The sequence below is a fragment of the Pristiophorus japonicus genome, chromosome 13, assembly GCF_044704955.1.
Source record: "Pristiophorus japonicus isolate sPriJap1 chromosome 13, sPriJap1.hap1, whole genome shotgun sequence".
NCBI classification, from domain to species: Eukaryota; Metazoa; Chordata; class Chondrichthyes; family Pristiophoridae; genus Pristiophorus; species Pristiophorus japonicus.
The window spans coordinates 24,853,477-24,876,150 of NC_091989.1; the positions used below are offsets into that span (position 1 = coordinate 24,853,477).

At 45.2% G+C, this 22,674-nt stretch overlaps 2 protein-coding genes across 3 annotated transcripts in view; one reads left to right on the forward strand and one right to left on the reverse strand.

Moving 5' to 3' along the window:
• Positions 1-2,120, reverse strand: part of LOC139278463 (interferon regulatory factor 6-like) — a 93,197-nt gene extending 91,077 nt beyond the window's left edge. Inside the window, exon 1 of the mRNA XM_070897271.1 lies at positions 2,053-2,120. Within this exon, the coding sequence (XP_070753372.1) occupies positions 2,053-2,076 (24 nt within the window). The 5' untranslated portion in view covers positions 2,077-2,120. The remainder of the gene's footprint in view (positions 1-2,052) is intronic.
• Positions 2,121-2,204: 84 nt separating this feature from the next.
• The window catches only part of LOC139277965 (uncharacterized), an 81,851-nt gene continuing 61,381 nt past the window's right edge, over positions 2,205-22,674 (forward strand). For both annotated transcript variants that reach the window (XM_070896602.1, XM_070896603.1), the window contains exons 1-2: positions 2,205-2,333; positions 11,549-11,677. In XM_070896602.1, the coding sequence (XP_070752703.1) occupies positions 11,606-11,677 (72 nt within the window). In that variant the 5' untranslated portion in view covers positions 2,205-2,333; positions 11,549-11,605. The remainder of the gene's footprint in view (positions 2,334-11,548; positions 11,678-22,674) is intronic.

Consider the following 22,674-nt stretch of genomic DNA (forward strand, 5'->3'; position numbering starts at 1 on the left):
CACAAATAGATACAAGCGAAAAACTTTAAAAAAGCTCAATTTACAACGTAAATACTACTGTAACGATTCTACAATAGTAGAACTAGTAAATCAAGATTAATTATATTAAATAAACTTAAATATATAGAATAATTATAAATTAAGTTAAAATCAGAAAATCAATAATTCAAGCAAAATAAATCAGTCTGTCTTTAAAATTAATTCTCTGTCCAGTGATTCAATTAATATGGAAGAACCAATCACTTCCCTCCATTGTTGTGATGTCATCATTTCATTACTTTTTATTTCTTGTTGTCAGGTCTGTAGATTCTGTCATGACAGCTGCAGGCTCATGCTGCCTCCGATCTCAGGGACTTCACCAAATCTTGCTTTTTTTCCCCAACTTCAATTTGATAAAATGATCACTGTATTAATCAACATTCAATCGACGAATGAAATGTCAATCTATGTAAAGTATGTAAAATATGCCTTTTCATAGTCAAAAAGTTGCATCTGATGACACTGCTGCAGCTCTAAAATCAAAGTTCACTGACTTCTTGTGTTGTCTTGGAACAAATTGTGGGATACAACCTGCACCTGTGCTGCAATATAGGTGGAGAACAAAAGTGTCCAGAGTGTTTGCAATGAACTAGAGTTTTGCAGTCTTCTTCCGAGTCAGAGATCAGAATTAAGACTGGATCAATGCAGCAGGACTTTCTCCTCTCAGTATTGAAGTATTAAGGTAATTTACACAATATTCTTCCATTTTCCAGTGGCTTTGCATCCATGCCTTTGTGCAAATTGGGTGCCACATTTCCCACATTACAACAGTGACTGCACTCCAAAAGTACTTCAATGGCTGTAAAGTGAGACATCCGGTGGTCGTGAAAGGCGCTATATAAATGCAAGTCTTTATTTCTTTGTTACCACTAGACTTGACTATTCCAATGTTCTCCTGGTCAGCCTCCCATCTTCCACCCTCCATAAACTTGAGCTCATCCAAAACCCTGCTGCCTGCACCCTAACTCGTACCAAGTCCTATTCACCCATGTGCTCGCTGACCTACATTGGCTTCCGGTTAAGCAACAACTCGATTTTAAAATTGTCATCCTTGTTTTCAAATCCCTCCATGGCCTCGCCCCTCCCTATCTCTGTAACCATATCCAGCCCGAGGAGATCACTGCGCTCCAGCATTTCTGGACTCTTGCGCACCCCTTATTTCCTTCACCCAACTATTGTCAGGTGTGCTTTCAGCTACCTAGGCCCAAAGCTCTGGTATTCCCTCCCTAAATCTCTCTGACTCCTTCATCATCATCATAGGCGGTCCCTCGAACGAGGATGACTTGCTTCCACATGAGTTCACAGATGTTTCAATGAAGGACTCAATGTTCCAGTCCTGAACTCCAATTGAAGGGGTGGAAGATGCCTGTGCGTGGATTTTTTTTAACGTGGTGACCGTTGCACACCAGCCCCCACATGGGTTTGACAGAGCTAGGCCTTTATCCAGTGGCAAGGGTTAACCAGGACGATTGGAGACCTGCTCTGCTGCACGGACCTAGTGAGCACACATATCGCAGTGTGGGTAGGCCCGTGCTGCCCTTGAGCCCTTGGCTCCGTACGCTTATTCACTGCACTTCTGCCACGATCTCTCGCCGCTCCTCCGCCACAAACATTCGCCACACCTCCGCCACGATCCCTCACCGCTCCTCCGCCACAAAAACACTCGCCGCACCTCCGCCACAACTCCTTCACCTCCTTTATGGCGCTCCTTAAAGACCTACCTCTTTGACCAAACTGTCCCAATATCTTCAGATATGGCTCAATGTCAAATTTTGTTTGATAATCACTCCTGTGATATGCCTTGGATGTTTTACTAAGTTAAAGGCGCTATACAAATACAAGTTGTTGTTGAAAGTCATTTTGAAAGCACAGTGCTGATGTTATTTGAGCCTCTGTGGAACAACAGAACTTGAAACAAAATCAATCCATTTTGTTAATAAGACCACCCACAAAAAAAATGTATTTCAATTTTTGAGTTAAAACCGCAGAAACAGTGAAATGAATCTAACTGACCAGTCTGGCGATAGAAAAAAGCATCTGGTTGTCCCCTCAACAAGAGGCATTGCCTTCATGTATTCCTCGTGTCCGAAGAGGCTATCACGGCTCCACGTGACCTCAAAGCATGAAGCCGATTGGTCAGATCAGCCATGATGGCTGTCTTGATGCTGGACTGTGCCTGCGTGGAGGAAAAAGCGCGCGCGTTTCCCGGGGCAACGGGCGAAAAGGACAACGGAAGAAATATTTCCCGAAACAAATTGATGTAAAGTCACCGAATTTTTATATATTTTACAGACGTAAGTAATTTATGACAGAAACGCGTCGTGTTTCAACGTTTAATATCGTCCACCCTCAAACAACTTTTATTTATTTTTGGCGGGCGTGTCTGAGAGAAATAAACAAGGCATCAAGCAGAGGCCGATCTTATTCGTGACCTATTTGTATTTAAAATTATTTATTAATCTGTTCTATTTTGAGTCGATTGTCCTTATTCCCAGACTTGGGGGCTAGTTTGTTGCAGCCTTTGGATCAGAGAAACCTGGTGCCTTTAACTACACATAGTCCTTTACAGAATTTGCAGTTGTCATTCTGAGGAATCCACGTTTCTTGCACCCATGTAAAATATGACTTTAAACTTATGGAAAAGATCTTTACACAATAATAGGTGTTTGGACTGCAGATGCCAAATCTCATTGAAGCCATCATCGTAGGCAGTCCCTTGGAATCGAGGAAGACTTGCTTCCACTCTTAATACGAGTTCATAGGTGGCTGTACAGTCCAATACAAGGACCACAGTCTCTGTCACAGGTGGGACAGATAGTCATTGAGGGAAGGGGTGGGTGGGACTGGTTTGCCGCACGCTCTTTCTGCTGCCTGCGCTTGATTTCTGCATGCTCTCGGCGACAAGACTCGAGCGCAGCGCCCTCCTGGATGCAATTCCTCCACTAAGGGTGGTCTTTGGCCAGGGACTATTCAGATGGTATTGTTAAGTATTTCAATGAAATTAAAAAGAACAACCTGCACAGGGTATATCTATAAACACCTCATCATCTCAAAGCACTCATACAATTAATTATGTTGATTGGTCACTTGGTATATCGGCAAACACAGTGTCCCACAAACCACAGTGAGATGAATGAACTGATTATTGCATTTTTGGTGATGTTGGATGAGGAAGTAATGTTGGTTCATCTTCAAATAATGGAATCCTTAACACACCTGAACCACCAGACAGCACCTCGGTTTAATATCCAAAACGCTACACCCCCAACAATTCAACACTCTCGGCACTGTGCTGAAAGAGTAGCCTAGTCTATGCTCTCAAGTCTCAGAGAGAAGCTTGAATTCACAACCTTCTGACTCCAAGCTGAGAGTGCTGCCAACTAAACTAAGCTGTTAAGAAATGCCAAAGGTGTGAAATTTTGGCAAATTGGTTGGGGTTTCAGAGGCTCTTTTAGACCTCTAGAAGCTTTGGTTGTCACAATCCCTTAATTTATTTTGATTAATACACAAAAATAAAGCAATAAGCTAATTAATAAGACCAGCATATGAGCTGTGCTTCAAACCCCACATTACCTCTACTCCCTCCTCCATATAACTTGACTCCATCATGATCTCACTGTTGACACTTATCTTTTAGGGATGGGCAATAAATGCTGACGTTGCCAGTGACACCCACATCCCGTAAATGAATAATCCACACCTTTGTCACCTTCAGGTTTGACTTCTCTAATGTATCTTTTAGTGGCCTCCCAAACTTACACCCCACATAAACTCTGACTGATGCAGAACTTTTGCCAGCCAGGTTCTATCCGTGCTCAGTCTCAATGCCCAGAAATTGCTGGAATGGCACATCTTGTGGTGAGCGACATGGATTGGAATTTTTTTACCTCACCCTTCAATTCGTACTATATTTGCAAATTGATAATGGTGCAGCAATGTCAGAGTTGTATCTGGGTCCTCATGAACATTGTACCCCAATAGTCTATCTCCATAATAAATGAAATTTAGGACTAGAGAAAGAAACAGCGAACAATGGAGAAGGAAATAGGTTGAATCAGAAAGAAATTAGATACAGAAAAAAGATTAAGAGGGAGAAAGAAAATGTTAAAAATAAAAATCAAGCAGAAGAGGACATTGTAACCCAGTTGTTGTGGTAATTGTATTGGTCCTTGAGAAGTTAGTGAATGAATGGCAGAGTAGGTGTGCAAAATATACAAATATTTTTACTCGTAATGTATCCCAAAATTATTTTCTGAAATAAATCTATCTAATTTGCATTTCTGAGAGTCAAAACAGCTTTGCATCCTGAAAATTATTGCCTTCAGACACTAACAGCAGTGTGGATGGCAAGACTGGCACAAAAATACTCCCAAGACAGATTTTTTAAAAGTTTAAACAACCTCTAGGAACAATTCACTACCTGCTGGAGTGAGACTCCACAGCATCATTTGTCCTCTTTCTGGGCCTCCGAGATTGAGTTTTACATCAAAACCATAAATCACATCATTAGCAGGGTCCTTATGACATGAATTACCAACCCAAAATGGCAGCGGCGAGATTAATTTGTATTTACAGCGCAAAATCCAGCAATTTCATAACATGTAGTTAATTTCAATGGAGAGAGAGGCTCAGGCGAGGTTGCAATTTTTGGGTATTGTCAAGATGGTGCAGCGCAAATCGTTCAGCAATTTAAGGAGAATCAAAACTTGGGGCGTATCTCTGCTGAATTTTTTAAGAACTAATAATGGTGGGCAGCGTTAATTCGCCATTATTTTCCCAGCAATTTCGGGGCCATTCATTCTCTACACGTGTCCTTGCCAACCTCCATTGTTCAGAAACGATGGTGAGTTGGAAGGTTTGCATTATCAACTCAAAAAGTGGACAGGGATTTGGGCTTGTGATTTCAGTTCTGAGATTTTCTTTGTTGATGATTAAAAAAATTTAAAATTTTAAATGGGAAAAATTATCAAAAGAGCAGTATTGTGTATATTGACCAAGCTCCAGTAGCTTAGTGCTGAGAACTCTGTATCCCCAGCCGGTATGCCAGTTTTCCAGGATTAAAAACATAGAAACATAGAAAATAGGTGCAGGAGTAGGCCATTCGGCCCTTCGAGCCTGCACCGCCATTCAACAAGATCATGGCTGATCACTCCCTCAGCACCCCCCTCCCGCTTTCTCTCCATACCCCTTGATACTCCCAACCGTAAGGACCATATCTAACTCCCTCTTGAATATATCCAATGAACTGGCATCAACAACTCTCTGCGGCAGGGAATCCCACAGGTTAACAACTCTCTGAGTGAAGAAGTTTCTCCTCACATCAGTCCTAAATGGCCTACCCCTTATCCTAAGACTATGTCCCCTGGTTCTGGACTTCCCCAACATCGGGAACATTCTTCCCGCATTTAACCTGTCCAGTCCCGTCAGAATCTTATATGTTTCTATGAGATCCCCTCTCATCTTTCTAAACGCCAGTGTATAAAGACCTAGTTGATCCAGTCTCTCCTCATATGCCAGCCCAGCCATCCCTGGAATCAGTCTGGTGAACCTTCGCTGCACTCCCTCAATAGCAAGAACGTCCTTCCTCAAACTAGGAGACCAAAACTGAACACAATATTCCAGGTGAGGCCTCACTAAGGCCCTGTACAGCTGCATTAAGACCTCCCTGCTCCTATATTGAAATCCCCTAGCTATGAAGGCCAACATACCATTTGCCTTCTTTACTGCCTGCTGTACCTGCGTGCCCACTTTCAGTGACTCATGAACCATGACACCCAGATCTCGTTGCACCTCCCCTTTTCCTAATATGCCGCCATTCAGATAATATTCTGCCTTCGTGTTTTTGCCCCCATAATGGATAACCTCACATTTATCCACATTATACTGCATCCGCCATGCATTTGCCCACTCACCTAACCTATCCAAGTCACCCTGCAGCCTCTTAACGTCCTCCTCACAGCTCACACCGCCACCCAGTTTAGTGTCTTTCGCAAACTTGGAGATATTACACTCTATTCCATCCAAATCGTTAATGTATATTGTAAAGAGCTGGGGTCCCAGTACTGAGCCCTGCGGCACACCACTAGTCACTGCCTACCATCCTGAAAAGGACCAGTTTATCCCGACTCTCTGCTTCCTGTCTGCCAACCAGTTCTCTATCCACGCCAGTACATTACCCCCAATACCATGCGCTTTGATTTTGCACACCAATCTCTTGTGCGGGACCTTGTCAAAAACCTTTTGAAAGTCCAAATACACCACATCCGCTGGTTCTCCCTTGTTCACTCTGCTAGTTACATCCTCAAAAAATTTCAGAAGATTCGTCAAGCATGATTTCCATTTCATAAATCCATGCTGACTTGGTCCGATCCTGTCACTGCTTTCCAAATGCGCTGCTATTTCATCCTTAATGATTGATTCCAACATTTCCCCCACTACTGATGTCAGGCTAACCGGTCTATAATTACCCGTTTTCTCTCTCCCTCCTTTTTTAAAAAGTGGTGTTACATTAGCTACCCTGCAGTCGATAGGAACTGATCCAGAGTCGATAGACTGTTGGAAAATGATCACCAATGCACTATTTCTAGGGCCACTTCGTTAAGTGCTCTGGGATGCAGACTATCAGGCCCCGGGGAATTATCGGCCTTTAATCCCATCAATTTCCCTAACACAATTTCCCTCCTTCTCACTAGACCCACTGTCCCCTAGTACATTTGGAAGGTTATTTGTATCTTCCTTAGTGAAGACAGGACCGAAGTATTGGTTCAATTGGTCTGCCATTTCTTTGTTCCCCATTATAAATTCACCTGAATCCGACTGCAAGGGACCTACTAATCTCTTTCTCCTCACATATTTATCGAAGCTTTTGCTGTCAGTTTTTATGTTCCCTGCAAGCTTCCTCTCGTACTCTATTTTCCCACTCTTAATTAAACCCTTAGTCCTCCTCTGTTGAATTCTAAATGTCTCCCAGTCCTCAGGTTTGTTGCTTTTTCTAGCCAATTTATATGCCTCTTCCTTGGTTTTAACACTATCCTTAATTTCCCTTGTTAGCCATGGCTGAGCCACCTTCCCAGTTTTATTTTTACTCCAGACAGGGATGTACAATTGCTGAAGTTCATCCATGTGATCTTTAAATGTTTGCCATTGCCTATCCACCGTCAACCCTTTAAGTATCATTCACCAGTCTATTCTAGCCAATTCATGTCTCATACCATTCAAGTTACCTTTCCTTAAGTTCAGGACCCTAGTCTCTGAATTAACTGTGTCACTCTCCATCTTAATAAAGAATTCTACCATATTATGGTCACTCTTCCCCAAGGGGCCTCGCACAACAAGATTGCTAATTAGTTCTTTCTCATTACACATCACCCAGTCTAGGATGGCCAGCCCTATAGTTAGTTCCTCGACATATTGGTCTAGAAAACCATCCCTAATACACTCCAGGAAATCCTCCTCCACCGCATTGCTACCAGTTAGGCTAGCCCAATCAATATGTAGTTTAAAGTTGCCCATGATTACTGTTGTACCTTTATTGCACACATCCCTTATTTTTTGTTTGATGCTGTCCCCAACCTCACTACTACTATTTGGTGGTCTATACACAACTTCCACTAGCGTTTACTGCCCTTTGGAATTCCGCAGCTCCACCCATACCAATTCCACATCATCCAGGCTAATGTCCTTCCTTACAATTGCATTGATTTCCTCTTTAACCAGCAACGCCACCCCACCTCCTTTTCCTTTCTGCCTATCCTTCCTAAATGCTGAATACCCTTGGATGTTGAGTTCCCAGCCTTGGTCACCCTGGAGCCATGTTCCCGTGATGCCAATCACATCGTATCCGTTAACTGCTATCTGCGCAGTTAATTCATCCACCTTATTCCGAATACTCCTCGCATTGAGGCACAGAGCCTTCAGGCTTGTCTTTTTAACACACTTTGCCCCTCCAGATAGGTACCTCCAGATCACAGCTCGTGTTGGAATGAATCATGGCCTCTGTTGTTTGCAATAGAGATGTTCAAGGAGGCATTGAGCTACATGTCACGACTGATGTCATGGAGTGGTTTGGTAGAGAAGCCTACCTGATTTGAGGGCATCCTTGCATGTAATAAAATTTAATTTTTTGACTCAAATCCTTGCAGATACATTATTTTTCTCTACATAAAATGGGGGGGAGTACTTTGAAATCAACTTACTCCATCTAGATTTTCTTTCCCCTTCCCCAAGGTATCAGCCATGGCTCAGTGGCAGCACTCTCACCTCTGAGGAAGAAGGTTGTGGGTTCAAGTCCCACTTCAGAAACTTGAGCATATTAATCCAGGCTGGCACTTCAGTGCAGTACTGAGGGAGTGCAGCACTGCTGGAGGTGCTGTCTTTTGGGTGAGGCATAAAAACTGAGGCCCTGATTGCCCCCTTTTGTGGATGTAAAAGATCCCATGGCACTATTTGAAGAAGAGCAGGGCAGTTATCCTGGTGTCCCGGCCAATATTTATCCCTCAACCAACATCACTGAAAGACCAGATTATCTGGTCATGTATCTCATCGCTGTTTGTGGGCCCTTGCTTTACACCACTTGGCTTCTGCTTTTCTCCACATTTTAACAGTGACTACACTTCAAAAAGTAACTCATCGGCTGTAAGGCGCTTTGGAACATCATGAGGTTGTGAAAGACTCTATACAAATGCAAGTCCTTCCTTCTTTCCCTTTATTAAGCAGTGCCTCCAAACCATGATGTTAGGACTGTGAATTCTGTAATAATATAGACAAAAGAGTGCTGTCCTGTGCCTGTATGCCAAGAATTAATTCAATACGCGCTAGATGCTTGAAGTTTTATTAAACGTTAAATATTACATATATATACATGACAAACACTGAGATTACAAAGGATGCTTTGCCGCAGAAGATACACACATTACTTCAAGCAAATAAAGGACGGTATCCAATTAAAAACAAGGGCATACAATGTGGCCAAAACTAGTGGGAAGTGTTTAAATGCCAACAAAGAATGACTAAAAAACTGATTAAGAAAGGGAAGATAGAGTATGAAAGTAAACTAGCACGAAATATAAAAACAGATAGCAAGAGTTTCAATAGGTATATAAAAAGGAAAAGAGTGGCTAGAGTAAATGTTGGACCCTTGGAGGACGAGACCAGGGAATTAGTAATGGGGAACATGGAGATGGCAGAAACTCTGAACAAATATTTTGTATCAGTCTTTACGGTAGAGGACAATAATAATATTCCAACAGTGGATAGTCAAGGGGCTATGGGGAGAGGAACAATCACAATCACTAAGGAGATGGTACTCAGTAAGATAATGGGACTAAAGGCGGATAAATCCCCTCGACCTGATGGCTTGCATCCTAGGATCTTAAGAGAAGTAGCGGCAGGGATAGAGGATGCATTGGTTGTAATTTACCAAAATTCCCTGGATTCTGGAGAGGTCCCAGCAGATTGGAAAACTGCAAATGTAAAATGCCCCGATTTAAAAAAGGAGGCAGACCCCAAAAGCAGGAAACTATAGACCAGTTAGCCTAACATCTGTGGTTGGGAAGATGTTGGAGTCCATTATTAAAGAAGCAGTAGCAGGACATTTGGAAAAGCAAAATTCAGTCAGGCAGAGTCAGCATGGATTTATGAAGGGGAAGTCATGTTTGACAAATTTGCTAGAATTCTTTGAGGATGTAACGAACAGGGTGGATAAAGGGGAACCAGTGGATGTGGTGTATTTGGACTTCCAGAAGGCATTTGACAAGGTGCCACATAAAAGGTTACTGCACAAGATAAAAGTTCACGGGGTTGGGGGTAATATATCAGCATGGATAGAGGATTGGCTAACAAACATAAAACAGAGAGTAGGGATAAATGGCTCATTCTCGGATTGGCAATCAGTAACCAGTGGTGTGCCGCAGGGATCAGTGCTGGGACCCCAACTATTTACAATCTAGGTTAATAACTTGGAGGAAGGGACTGAGTGTAACGTAGTCAAGTTTGCTGACGATACAAAGATGGGAGGAAAAGCGATGTGTGAGGAGGACACACAAAATCTGCAAAAGGACATAGGCTAAGTGAGTGGGCAAAAATTTGGCAGATGGAGTATAATGTCGGAACGTGTGAGGTCATGCACTTTGGCAGAAAAAAATCAAAGAGCAAGTTATTATTTAAATGGAGAAAGATTGCAAAGTGCTGCAGTACAGCGGGACCCGGGGGTACTTGTGCATGAAACACAAAAGGTTAGTATGCAGGTACAACAAGTGATCAGGAAGGCCAATGGAATCTTGTCCTTTATTGCAAAGGGGATGGAGTATAAAAGCAGGGAAGTCTTGCTACAGTTGTACAGGGTATTGGTGAGGCCACACCTGGAATACTGCGTGCAGTTTTGGTTTCCATATTTACCAAAGGATATACTTGCTGTGGACGCAGTTCAGAGAAGGTTCACAAGGTTGATTCCAGAGATGAGGGGGTTAACTTATGAGGAAAGGTTGAGTAGGTTGGGCCTCTACTCATTGCAATTCAGAAGAATGAGAGGTGATCTTATCGAAACGTATAAGATTATGAGGGGGCTTGACAAGGTGGATGCAGAGAGGATGTTTCCACTGATGGGGGAGACTAGAACTAGAGGGCATAATCTTAGAATAACGGGCTGCCCATTTAAAACTGAGATGAGGAGAAATTTCTTCTCTCAGAGGGTTTTGGATGTGTGGAATTCGCTGCCTCAGAGAGCTGTGGAAGGTGGGACATTGAATAAATTTAAGTCAGAAATAGACAATTTCTTAAACAATAAGGGAATAAGGGAGTTATGGAGAGCGGGCAAGGAAGTGGACCTGAGTCCATGATCGGATCAGCCATGATCGTATTAAATGGCGGAGCAGGCTCGAGGGGCCGCATGGCCTGCTCCTGCTGCTATTTCTTATGTTCTTATTACAGTGGGATAAGTTCAGCCTTCCAGATGGCTCCCTTCTTCATCTTCCGACTTTGTGATTATGATCTCACTTTTATACTATTTCTAAGCTATGTTAATCCATTGCCTTTTGCATACTTAACTCTTTACCTAATTTCGGTACCATCCCATATCAAAATGACCTAGGTCTGTATGTTCCCAAAGCGCACAAAGCTCTTGGCATACCTGCTATCAGTCTTGAGTAGTCCCAGGCCAGGTACAGTGTAGTTTGTTGCAGAGTAAAGCACCTTGCACTCTGCCATTTTCCATACCAGCTTCTTTGAATGAGATTGCCATTTTGAGGCAGTTTGTGCCATTGGCCATGCCCACTAGAAACTGGATTAAGAATTTCCATTTCTGGTAGGACACTTGCACCCAGCAAACAGAGAATGCTTCCCTCTTGTAAGTCTGGGCTGCATTCATTTCTATGTCTCCGAGGTAATTTTGTTATATCAATGTGGTTATTTTTCTCTTTAAAAAAAGTAAAACTTAAAATAGACGTCTTATGAAGAAAATCTTATGTAAAAATATGCCCTTAATTAATGCACAACTTTATTTGGATTGTTACAGACAAAGGCAGATGGGCATCTCAGTGCTGAGTCCTTGCACACCACTTTTTCAGACACAATGATGAACAGAGAGACAGACCTGAGCAACGTAGTCAAGCAGTTTTCAACTCTCTCTAAACCAAGTGGCCTGGTGAGTATTTACCAGATCCCTTTCTCACTCCCAAACATGTAGCGTGTGGTTATAATTTTTCTCTCTTTCTCCTATACCCTCCAATTTTCTTCACTCTTCACTACAACCATGCAGTACCTTGCTCAAATGGGCATTTTTCATATGTACATCTAGACAATGAGTCTTGGCGGGCTATTTGGCTATGTGGTGCACCACAGTTCCTGTCTCCCTCCGACATGCACACTTTCCAGCAGGAATCACAGTGTGCTGATCAGAGCAGGAGCCCTGTTGGATTTTCCCTCCCCCTCCAATCCAAGGCCACTGAGGCAAATTGTAGTACAACCACTCTGCTGAATTCAGCGAAATTAACATAGACTGCATCCATGCACTTGCATCCTGCAGTCAAATAGCCTGGCAATACTCACTTTCTGGGCTCACACATAAAGAATGGCCATGAAGAAGAGGGACTGGACGAGGACTAAAGCCCATGAAACCATACCCAGTGAAGAATCAGTGCTTTCAAGAGTTGAAGGGGGTGAGAAAATTTCCAGGAGAAGGGAATTTTTTCACTTTTATATTTAAAATTTATTGGGTATTTTTGATTAAACAGTGCATCTTAACAATCATATCAGGGGTACTGGTTTGTGAAATATTATTGTGCAAAGGAACTGAATTAACCTATATTGTTAATGCTGAAATACTCCATCCATCTCCCTGGCAATTGTCTGAGGCTGAAGCAGACTGTTTGCAACCTTGGTGTCATATTTGACCCCGAGATGAGCAGCTTCCAAACACATATCCGCGCCATCACTAAGACGGTCTATTTCCATCTCCGTTACATCGCCCGTCTCCGCCCCTGTCTCAGCTCATCTGCTGCTGAAACCATCGTCCATGCCTTTGTTAACTCTAGACTTGACTATTCCAACACACTCCTGGCTGGCCTCCCACATTTCACCCTACGTAAACTTGAGGTCATCCAAAACTTCGCTGCCCATGTCCTAACTTGCACAAAGTCCCGTTCACCCATCACGCCTGTGCGCGCTGACCTACATTGGCTAACGGTTAAGCAACGCCTCTCTACCTCTCTTTCCATCTTTAAAACACTCCTTGAAACCTACCTCTTTGACCAAGCTTTTGGTCATCTGCCCTAATATCTCCTTATGTGACTCGGTGTCAGACTTCGTTTGATAATACTCCTGTGAAGCTCCTTGGGACATTTTTCTACGTTAAAGGCTCTATATAAGTTCAAGTTCTTGTTGTTGTTGAAATACTGTTACGGTAATGGCTATAACACTGGGAATCAGTTCCCTCCCACTGTCTCAGTAGTGCCCCCCCCTCCCGCCCCCACAATCAGTGCCCAGTGTTACTATCTAATGATTGCTAGTTCAGTTTCTTTACACTGTCAGGCTCGGTAACTCTGGCCAAACAGCATCTTGTGATAGCCAAGGCAGTTTTTTATGTCTTTTTAATGGTGCCAATAGCTTTCATCTGGAAAATATAGTGCTTGTGCAACAGCAAAACTGGTGTGGACAAATTCTGGTAGGTGTAAAATGGCACCATTCTCAAAATTGTCACAGGGGACATCCAATTAATCTTACCTGCACTACAATCTCTGTACACAGAAGCGACTTGCGCACATGTTGGAGCTCAGAGTTGGTATAAACAGAGTACACGAACCATACAATACAGTTTATCTGCCCTCCTTGAATCCCGGTTCAGTGTTGAAATGTTCTTCCCCAATTTGCTGTTCCCCCAGCAAAAGAATACCAATAATGAAGCTTTGTGCATTGTGATTGTTGCCTGGGATATTTTCATCTAGACACTTGTCACCGAGAATGCTGTATCTTGACATCCAGAGTCAACTGTTACCTGTAGAAATGTTTCAGTCATTGGACCCTCGCCTCCCCCCACCCCCTGAAGTATAATTTCCAGGCGTTTCTGTGCTCTCAGCAACTACCAATGAACTTGTATCTTGTTACAAGGTACTTAATGTGCCATCAGCACTTGTTGCACAGCACTCCCAGTAATAGCATCAGCTTGAATTTTATGGAGGACTCCTTATGTAAGATAATGCCTCAGAGCAGTTTGCAAATGAAAGGAAACCTTAATGAGGAAGAGGTGGAATTTTGGGAGCACCGAAGATATAGTTGAAGAGAAGTTTCTGAAGACAAAGAAATGGCAAGACAAATTGGTCTTAGAATAGAATTCCAGAGGCAGGGGTGCAGTGACTAAAAAATTTACTTTAGAACATGGAATGAAGGGAGCAGGATATGAGCAGGCATCCAGAGTTAAAAGAACAGAGGATGTAGACACTGAACTTCATGCATCCAACAGCATCAGATTCAATTTGTCAATAGTCCCAAGTCCAGGGAAGGAGCAGCACAGGCCTACAGCGAGGTGTTGTGAGGATTACATTGCAACCCCAAGGAGAGAGGACCTGTGGGAAAGAGGAAGGAGGACAGTAGGAGTATGTGTGTGTGTGTTTGTGTACTAGGCCAACGCAGCAAAGCCTGGTCTGCTATCGTTGCCCAGGAACTCAGGAGCTTCGACGTAGACATCGCCGCCCTAAGTGAGACCCGGCGGGCAGGGGAAGGCCAACTCAAAGAACAAGATGGTGGTTACACCTTCTTCTGGAAAGGTCAATCAGAAGAAGAACGCCGCCACCATGGGGTAGGCTTCGCCATAAAGAATGAATTAGTGGGCCGTCTCAGAGACTCCCCTTGTGGGACGAACGAATGCCTCATGACTCTTCGGCTCACTCTAGCCCGAAACCAGTGCGCTACAGTCTTCAGCGCTTACGCCCCAACACTGGAAGCTACAGACGAGACCAAAGAGGAATTCTACTCCAGCCTCGAACAATCCCTGCCCCGAGTCCCAACTGGCGACAAGCTGATCCTCCTTGGCAACTTCAATGCCAGAGTTAGAAAAGACACTGACCTCTGGGGAGGTGTGATTGGCAGAGAGGGGATAGGGAAAGCCAATTCCAAAGGTACCCTCCTCCTGACGAAATGCTCAGAACATGGTCTTGTCATAACCAATACCCTGTTCTATCAGAAAGACAAATATAAGGCTTCATGGCAACACCCTCGCTCCAAGCTCTGGCATCTCTAGACTACGTCATCATCCGAGTGAGGGACTGCAAGGACGTGCGCATCACCCGCGCCATGACAGGAGCCAACGACTGCTGGACGGACCACCGCCTAATCCGCTCTGTCATCACCATCAATGTTGCCCCAAAACAGCGATGGCAACAGAAGCAATGCCGCAGGAAATTCAACGCTGGAGCATTCAAAGATCCTGCTAAGAAAGCCCTATTTAGCCAGCACCTCGCTACCAATCTGACAACTCCCAGTGACCTAAAGATGCAGATTGTCCACGGTACCTGGTCTTCCCTTGAGGCCTCCATAATTAGCACCTGCGAAGAGACGCTCGGTCACTCGACCAGGAAACGCCAAGACTGGTTCGACGAGAACACCCAGGAGATCCAGGAGCTAATATGCCACAAGCGCAAGGCATTCTTGAACTGGAAACATCAACACAACTTGAGAGCAAGAAAGCAGCTCTGCAGACGTCTGAAGGCCGAGGTCCAACAGAAAACCCGCGACCTAAAGAACAGATGGTGGGTGGAGAAAGCACAGGAGACCCAGCAGCTAGCCAACAACCACGACGTGTAAGGATTCTTTAGCACAGTCAAGACCACCTATGGCCCAAGCACCCAAGGCACAACTCACTGCTGGCCAAGAACGGAGAGGTGCTCATCAAGGACAGAGAGGCAGTCAGTGCCCACTGGAAGGAGCACTTCGAAGATCTCCTTAACCAAGACTCTGTCTTCGACGTGAGGGTCCTCGACTCCATCCCGCAGCATCCCACCCGCCACCATCCTAGCCTGGCATGAGATAGAAAAGGCCATCTGACAACTGAAGAACAACAAGGCCTCAGGAGCAGATGGAATCCCGCCGAAGCACTAAAACATGGCGGAGAAGCACTATTGGCGCGAATTCGTTACCTCATTCCTCTTATCTGGAAGGAGGAGAGCATGTCAGGAGATCTCAGAGTCGCCGTAATCGTGACCATCTTCAAGAAGGAAGACATGTCTGACTGCGGTAACTACAGAGGAGTATCCCTGCTGTCGGCCACAGGAAAGGTATTGCAAGAATCCTCCTCAATCGCCTTCTCCCTGTGGCTGAAGAGCTCCTCCCAGAGTCACAATGCGGATTCCACCCACTAAGGGGCACAATGGACATGATCTTCACCGCGCGGCAAATACAAGAGAAATGCAGGGGACAGCAACAACCCTTGTACATGGCCTTCTTTAACCTCACAATGGCTTTTGACACTGTCAATCGTGAGGCATTATGGAGCATCCTCCTCTGATTCAGCTGCCCTCAAAAGTTTGTCACCATTCTCCGCCTGCTTCACGATGACCTGCAAGCCGTGATCCTGACCAGCAGATTCACCACAGACCTAATTCACGTTCGGACCGGGGACAAGCAAGGCTGTGTCATTGCACCAACGATCATCCTTGCTGCAATGCTCCATCTCACCCTCAGCAAGCTCCCCGCTGGAGCGGAGCTAAATTGCAGGACAAATGAGAATCTGTTCAACCTCCGCCGCCTCCAAGCCAGATCCAAGGTCGTCCCATCCTCTATCATTGAATTACAGTACGCAGACGACACTTGTGTCTGCACACATTCGGAGGCCGAACTCCAAGCCATCGTCAACACCTTCACCGAGGTGTAAGAGAGCATGGGCCTTGTACTAAACATCTGTAAGACAAAGATCCTCTACCAACCTGCCCCCGCCACACAGCACTGCCCCCCGATGATCAAAACCCACGATGAGGCCTTGGACAACTGGACCATTTTCCATACCTCGGGAGCCTACTGTCAACAAGGGCAGACATCGATGACGAGGTCCAACACTGCCTTCAGTGTGCCAGTGCAGCCTTCAGTCATCTGAGGAAGAGAGTGTTTGAAGACCAGGACCTCAAACCCAGCACCAAGTTCATGGTCTACAGAGCAGTAGTGATACCCGTCCTCCTATATGGCTCAGAGACATGGACTATGTACAGCAGGTACCTCAGAAGTAACACCAACGCAGCCTCCGCAAGATCCTGCAAATACATTGGCAGGATAGGCCCACTAACGTCCGTATTCACGCGCAGGCCAACATCCCCAGCATTGAATCATTGACCGCGCTCGACCAGCTCCATTGGACAAGCCACATCGTCCGCATGCCTGACACGAGACTCCCAAAACAAGTGCTCTACTCGGTGCTTTGACACTGCAAATGAGCCCCAGGTGGGCAGAGGAAACGCTTCAAGGACACCCTCAAAGGCTCCTTGAAAAAATGCAACATCCCCACCGACATCTGGGAATCCCTGGCCCAAGACCACTCAAAGCATCCGGGAAGGTGCTGAACACCTCTAGTCTCTTCGCCGAGAGCAAGCTGAAGCCAAGCGTAGACAGCGGAAGAAGCGCGTGGCAACCCAGGCCCCCCACTCACCCTTTTCCTGAACCACCATCTGTCCCACCTGTGACAGAGACTGAAGATCCTGCATTGGACTCTTCAGTCACCTGTGAACTCATTTTTAGTGTGGAAGCAAGTCATCCTCGATTCCGAGGGACTGCGTAAGAGAAGAGTCCCAAGAGTGCAAGTTGGAGGCGCAGAAAATCCAGAATTCTCCTGTTGGTCCTCTTAACATGGAGGAGGGTCAGATAAGTAAAGTTAAAAGGGGGGAGTGAGTTCAGCAGTTGACTGCTGTGCTGTCCCAGAGCCCTAGTGCAGCATAAAAGTGCCTCTAGTTGTCTCTGGCTGCAACCTTTTATGCCCTTTGATAGATAGTGTTTCTGGACGTAATGCCGAGCGTTTAGGTTTTAGCGCCCGGCCGGTAAATTAGGCTCCTGATTTGCGGCGGCGCAAAAGCTTACTGCCCCGCCCTCCAATTTGTCTCAGATTATGACGTCAATCGTGCAACACTGCGCTTGCCTCCCGGATGAAAAATTTGGCCTTTACGCCTCATTTAACATCCGCCCCAGGAAACATCTAAAAAAAAAACGGTATTCTCAGGGTGCAGCAGGCGGTATTGGCAGCGTATTTAAATGGAGGGAGGAGGATCCTGCATCGCAGGTCACATTGACTGCAGCAGTTGCGCACAACACGTTGCGTGAAGCTCTGACTTGCAAATGACAATTTTATCTGCCATTACATTGTCCTTTCAATGTCAGTGAGAGACTTTAATGGGGGCATTACAAGTTCGTCAGCATATCATGCTAGTTGCTATTGGCAAGTGGCTTCAAGCTAGAAGAAGGCCTGCCGGTCATGTCAGGCCACGGATGAGGAGAGGCTGAAGACGTCCGATGGGTTTACAGGGACCAACGCTCATACCTCCAGCTCTGAGGAGCAGTGTGTGAGAAGGTTACGCTTCCGAAAGAAAGTGCTGACAGAGATATGTCAGCTCCTACAGGCAGACCTACAGCCTTCCAGCGCCAACATGTCTGCGCTGCCCATTGCAGTGAAGGTGACTGGCGCTGGCCTTCTATGCGTCCGGCTCCTTCCAGACAGCAGCAGGGGACATATGCAACATCTCTCAATACGCTACACATCACTACATTCGCCAAGTCGCAGGCTCTGTATGCCTGCAGAATGGACTTCATAAAGTTCCCAATGAGCAGGGACAGCCAGAATGAGAGGGCATGTGGGTTTGGCAGAATTGCAGGCTTCCCGAGGGTTCAAGGAGCCATTAACTGTAGCACATGGCCTTGCGAGCATCATTTGACAATGCAGAGCCATTCAGAAAGGGATACCATTCCCGATACGTCGAGCTGGTGTGCAATCACACGCAGTGCATCCTCGTTATCCAGGGAGCACACGTGATGCTTTCATCTTGCGTGAGAGCAGTGTCTCACGAATATTTCAATGACCAAGGGAAGGGCAGCGCTGGCTGATTGGGGACAAAGGATACGGCTTATGACCCTCCTCCGCAACCCCACTACAGAAGCTGAGCAGCGCTACAATGAGAGCTATGCAGCCACCCGCAACATCATCGTACAGACAATTGGGGTGCTCAAGCACTGCTTCCGATGCCTGGACCCCTCTGGAGGCAGCCTTCAATACTCCCCTCAACAGGTCTCCAAATTCATTGTGGTGTGCTGCATGCTACACAACTTGGCCATCATGAGGGGCCAGGCATTGCCAGTGGGGATTAGAGGCCCACCTCAAGAGGAGGAGGACGACGACGAAGAGGAGCCTGACAAGGCCCCGATATCATAGCCACCCCATCCACAGGGGAGGCAGTGCCAGATGCTGCCGGAGCAAGAGTCACACGTCGCCAGCTCATAATGGACTGGTTTGGTTGAATGGAGGAAGCTGAGGGATGCATCTAATACTGGCCATGCTATGTGCCATCATACAGGCACATCTACACTGAGCTTTTGAATGATACAAACGACACCAACGGCAAAGGGTCAAAATGACATATCAAAAAAAGTTACAAACATTGCACCCCCAACAAAACCAAACTAGACAATAAACCATCCTAACCAAACATAGAAACATAGAAAAATAGGTGCAGGAGTAGACCATTCGGCCCTTCGAACCTGCACCACCATTCAATAAGATCATGGCTGATCATTCACCTCAGTACCCCATTCCTGCTTTCTCTCCATACCCCTTGATCACTTTAGCCATAAGGGCCATATTTAACTCCGTCTTGAATATATCTAATGAACTGGCATCAACAACTCTCTGCGGTAGAGAATTCCACAGGTTAACAACTCTCTGAGTGAAGAAGTTTCTCCTCATCTCGGTCCTAAATGGCTTACCCCTTATCTTTAGACTGTGACCCCTGGTTCTGGACTTTCCCAACATCGGGAACATTCTTCCTGCATCTAAGCTGTCCAGTCCCGTCAGAATTTTATATGTTTCTATGAGATCCCCTCTCATTCTTCTAATCTCCAATAAATACAGGCCCAGTCGATCCAGTCTCTCCTCATATGTCAGTCCTGCCATCCCGGGAATCAGTCTGGTGAACCTTCGCTGCACTCTCTCAATAGCAAGAACATCCTTCCTAAGGTTAGGAGACCAAAACTGAACACAATATTCCAGGTGAGGCCTCACTATGGCCCTGTACAACTGCAGTACGATCTCTCTACTCCTATACTTAAATCCTCTAGCCACGAAGGCCAACATACCATTTGCCTTCTTCACTGCCTGCTGTACCTGCCTGCCAACTTTCAATGACTGATGTACCATGACACCCAGGTCTCGTTGCACCTCCCCTTTCCTAATCTGCCGCCATTCAGATAATATTCTGCCTTCGTTTTTTTGCCATCAAAGTGGATAACCTCACATTTATCCACATTATACTGCACCTGCCATGCATTCGCCCACTCACCTAACCCGTCCAAGTCACCCTGCAGCCTCTTAGCATCATCCTCACAGCTCACACTGCCACCCAGTTTAATGTCATCTACAAACTTGGAGATATTACACTCAATTCCTTTGTCTAAATCATTGATGTATATTGTAAATAGTTGCGGCAACCCACTAGTCACTGCCTGCCATTCTGAAAAGGACCCATTTATCCCGACTCTCTGCTTCCTGTCTGCCAACCAGTTCTCTATCCACGTCAATACATTACCCCCAATACCATGTGCTTTAATTTTGCACACCGATCTCTTGTGTGGGACCTTGTCAAAAGCCTTTTGAAAGTCCAAATACACCACATCCACTGGTTCTCCCTTGTCTATTCTGCATCCTCAAAAAATTCTAGAAGATTTGTCAAGAATGATTTCCCTTTCATAAATCCATGCTGACTTGGACCGATCCTGTCACTGCTTTCCAAATGCGCTGCTATTTCATCTTTAATAATTGATTCCAACATTCTCCCCACTACTGATGTCAGGCTAACCGGTCAAAAATTCCCCTTTTTCTCTCCCTCTTTTTAAAGAAAATGGTGTTACATTAGCTACCCTCCAGTCCATAGGAACTGTTCCAGAGTCGATAGACTGTTGGATGCATTGGTGATCATTTTCCACTATTTCTAGGGCCACTTCCTTAAGTACTCTGGGATGCAGACTATCAGGTCCTGGGGATTTATCGGCCTTCAATCCCATCAATTTCCCTAACACAATTTCCAGACTAATAAGGATTTCCTTCAGTTCCTCCTTCTCGCTAGACCCTCGGTCCCCTAGTATTTCCGGAAGGTTATTTGTATCTTCCTTCGTGAAGACAGAACCAAACTCTTTGTTCAGTTGGTCTGCCATTTCTTTGTTCCCCATTATAAATTCACCTGAATCTGACTGCAAGGGACCTACGTTTGTCTTCACTAATCTTTGTCACTTCACATATCTATAGAAGATTTTGCAGTCAGTTTTTATATTCCCAGCAAGCTTCCTCTCATACTCTATTTTCCCCCTCCTAATTTAACCCTTTGTCCTCCTCTGCTGAATTCTAAATTTCTCCCAGTCCTCAGGTTTGCTGCTTTTTCTGGCCAATTTATATGCCTCTTCCTTGGATTTAACACTATCCCTATTTTCCCTTGTTACCCACGGTTGAGCCACCTTCCCTGTTTTATTTTTACTCCAGACAGGGATGTACAATTGTTGACGTTCATCCATGTGATCTCTTTAAATGTTTGCCATTGTCTATCCACCGTTAACCCTTTAAGTATCATTCGCCAGTCTATTCTAGCCAATTCACGTCTCATACCATCGAAGTTACCTTTTCTTAAGTTCAGGACCCTAGTCTCTGAATTAACTGTGTCACTCTCCATCTTAATAAAGAACTCTGCCATATTATGGTCACTCTTCCCCAAGGGGCCTCGCACAACAAGCTTGCTAATTAGTCCTTTCTCATTACACATCACCCAGTCTAGGATGGCCAGCCCTATAGTTGGTTCCTCGACATATTGGTCTAGAAAACCATCCCTAATACACTCCAGGAAATCCTCCTCCACCGTATTGCTACCAGTTTGGTTAGCCCAATCTATATGTAGATTAAAGTCGCCCATGATAATTGCTGTATCTTTATTGCACGCATCCCTAATTTCTTGTTTGATGCTGTCCCCAACCTCGCTACTCCAGTTTGGTGGCCTGTACACAACTCCCACTAGTGTTTTCTGCCCTTTGGTATTCCGCAGCTCTACCCATACAGATTCCACATCATCCAAGCTAATGTCTTTCCTTACTATTGCGTTAATTTCCTCTTTAACCAGCAACGCTACCCCACCTCCTTTTCCTTTCTGTCTATCCTTCCTGAATATTGATCCTGGATGTTGAATTCCCAGCCTTGGTCACCCTGGAGCCATGTCCCTGTAATCACAATTATATCATATTCGTTAATAGCTGCCTGTGTAGTTAATTCATTCACCTTATTCCGAATACTCCTCGCATTGAGGCACAGAGCCTTCAGGCTTGTCTTTTTAATACACTTTGTCCCTTTAGAATTTTGCTGTAATGTGGCCCTTTTTGATTTTTGCCTTGGGTTTCTCTGCCCTCCACTTTTACTTTTCTTCTTTCTATCTTTTGCTTCTGCCCCCATTTTACTTCCCTCTGTCTCCCTGCATAGGTTCCCATCCCCCTGCCGTATTAGTTTAACCCCTCCCCAACAGCACTAGCAAACACTCCCCCTAGGACATTGGTTCCGGTCTTGCCCAGGTGCAGACGGTCCGGTTTGTACTGGTCCCACGTCCCCCAGAACCGGTTCCAATGTCCCAGGATTTGAATCCCTCCCTCCTGCACCACTCTTCACAACGCGTATTCATTTTAGCTATCCTGCTGTTAGTACTTTGTCTAGCATGTGGCACTCGTAGCAATCCTAAGATACAATGAACAGTGTTCTACTGCAAGTTACTTAACAAGCGCATTATTAAAAAACAATTATTTACAGGTGTTCTCATAAAATATCAAGTCATCGGCAGAAGGCTGTTCCACCCCTTAATGGAACTTGGCCTGAGATTTCCGCCCCTTCCCTTCATCCCCGTCCCATGCCTGCTGCTCCTCCTCAATGAGGCGTCA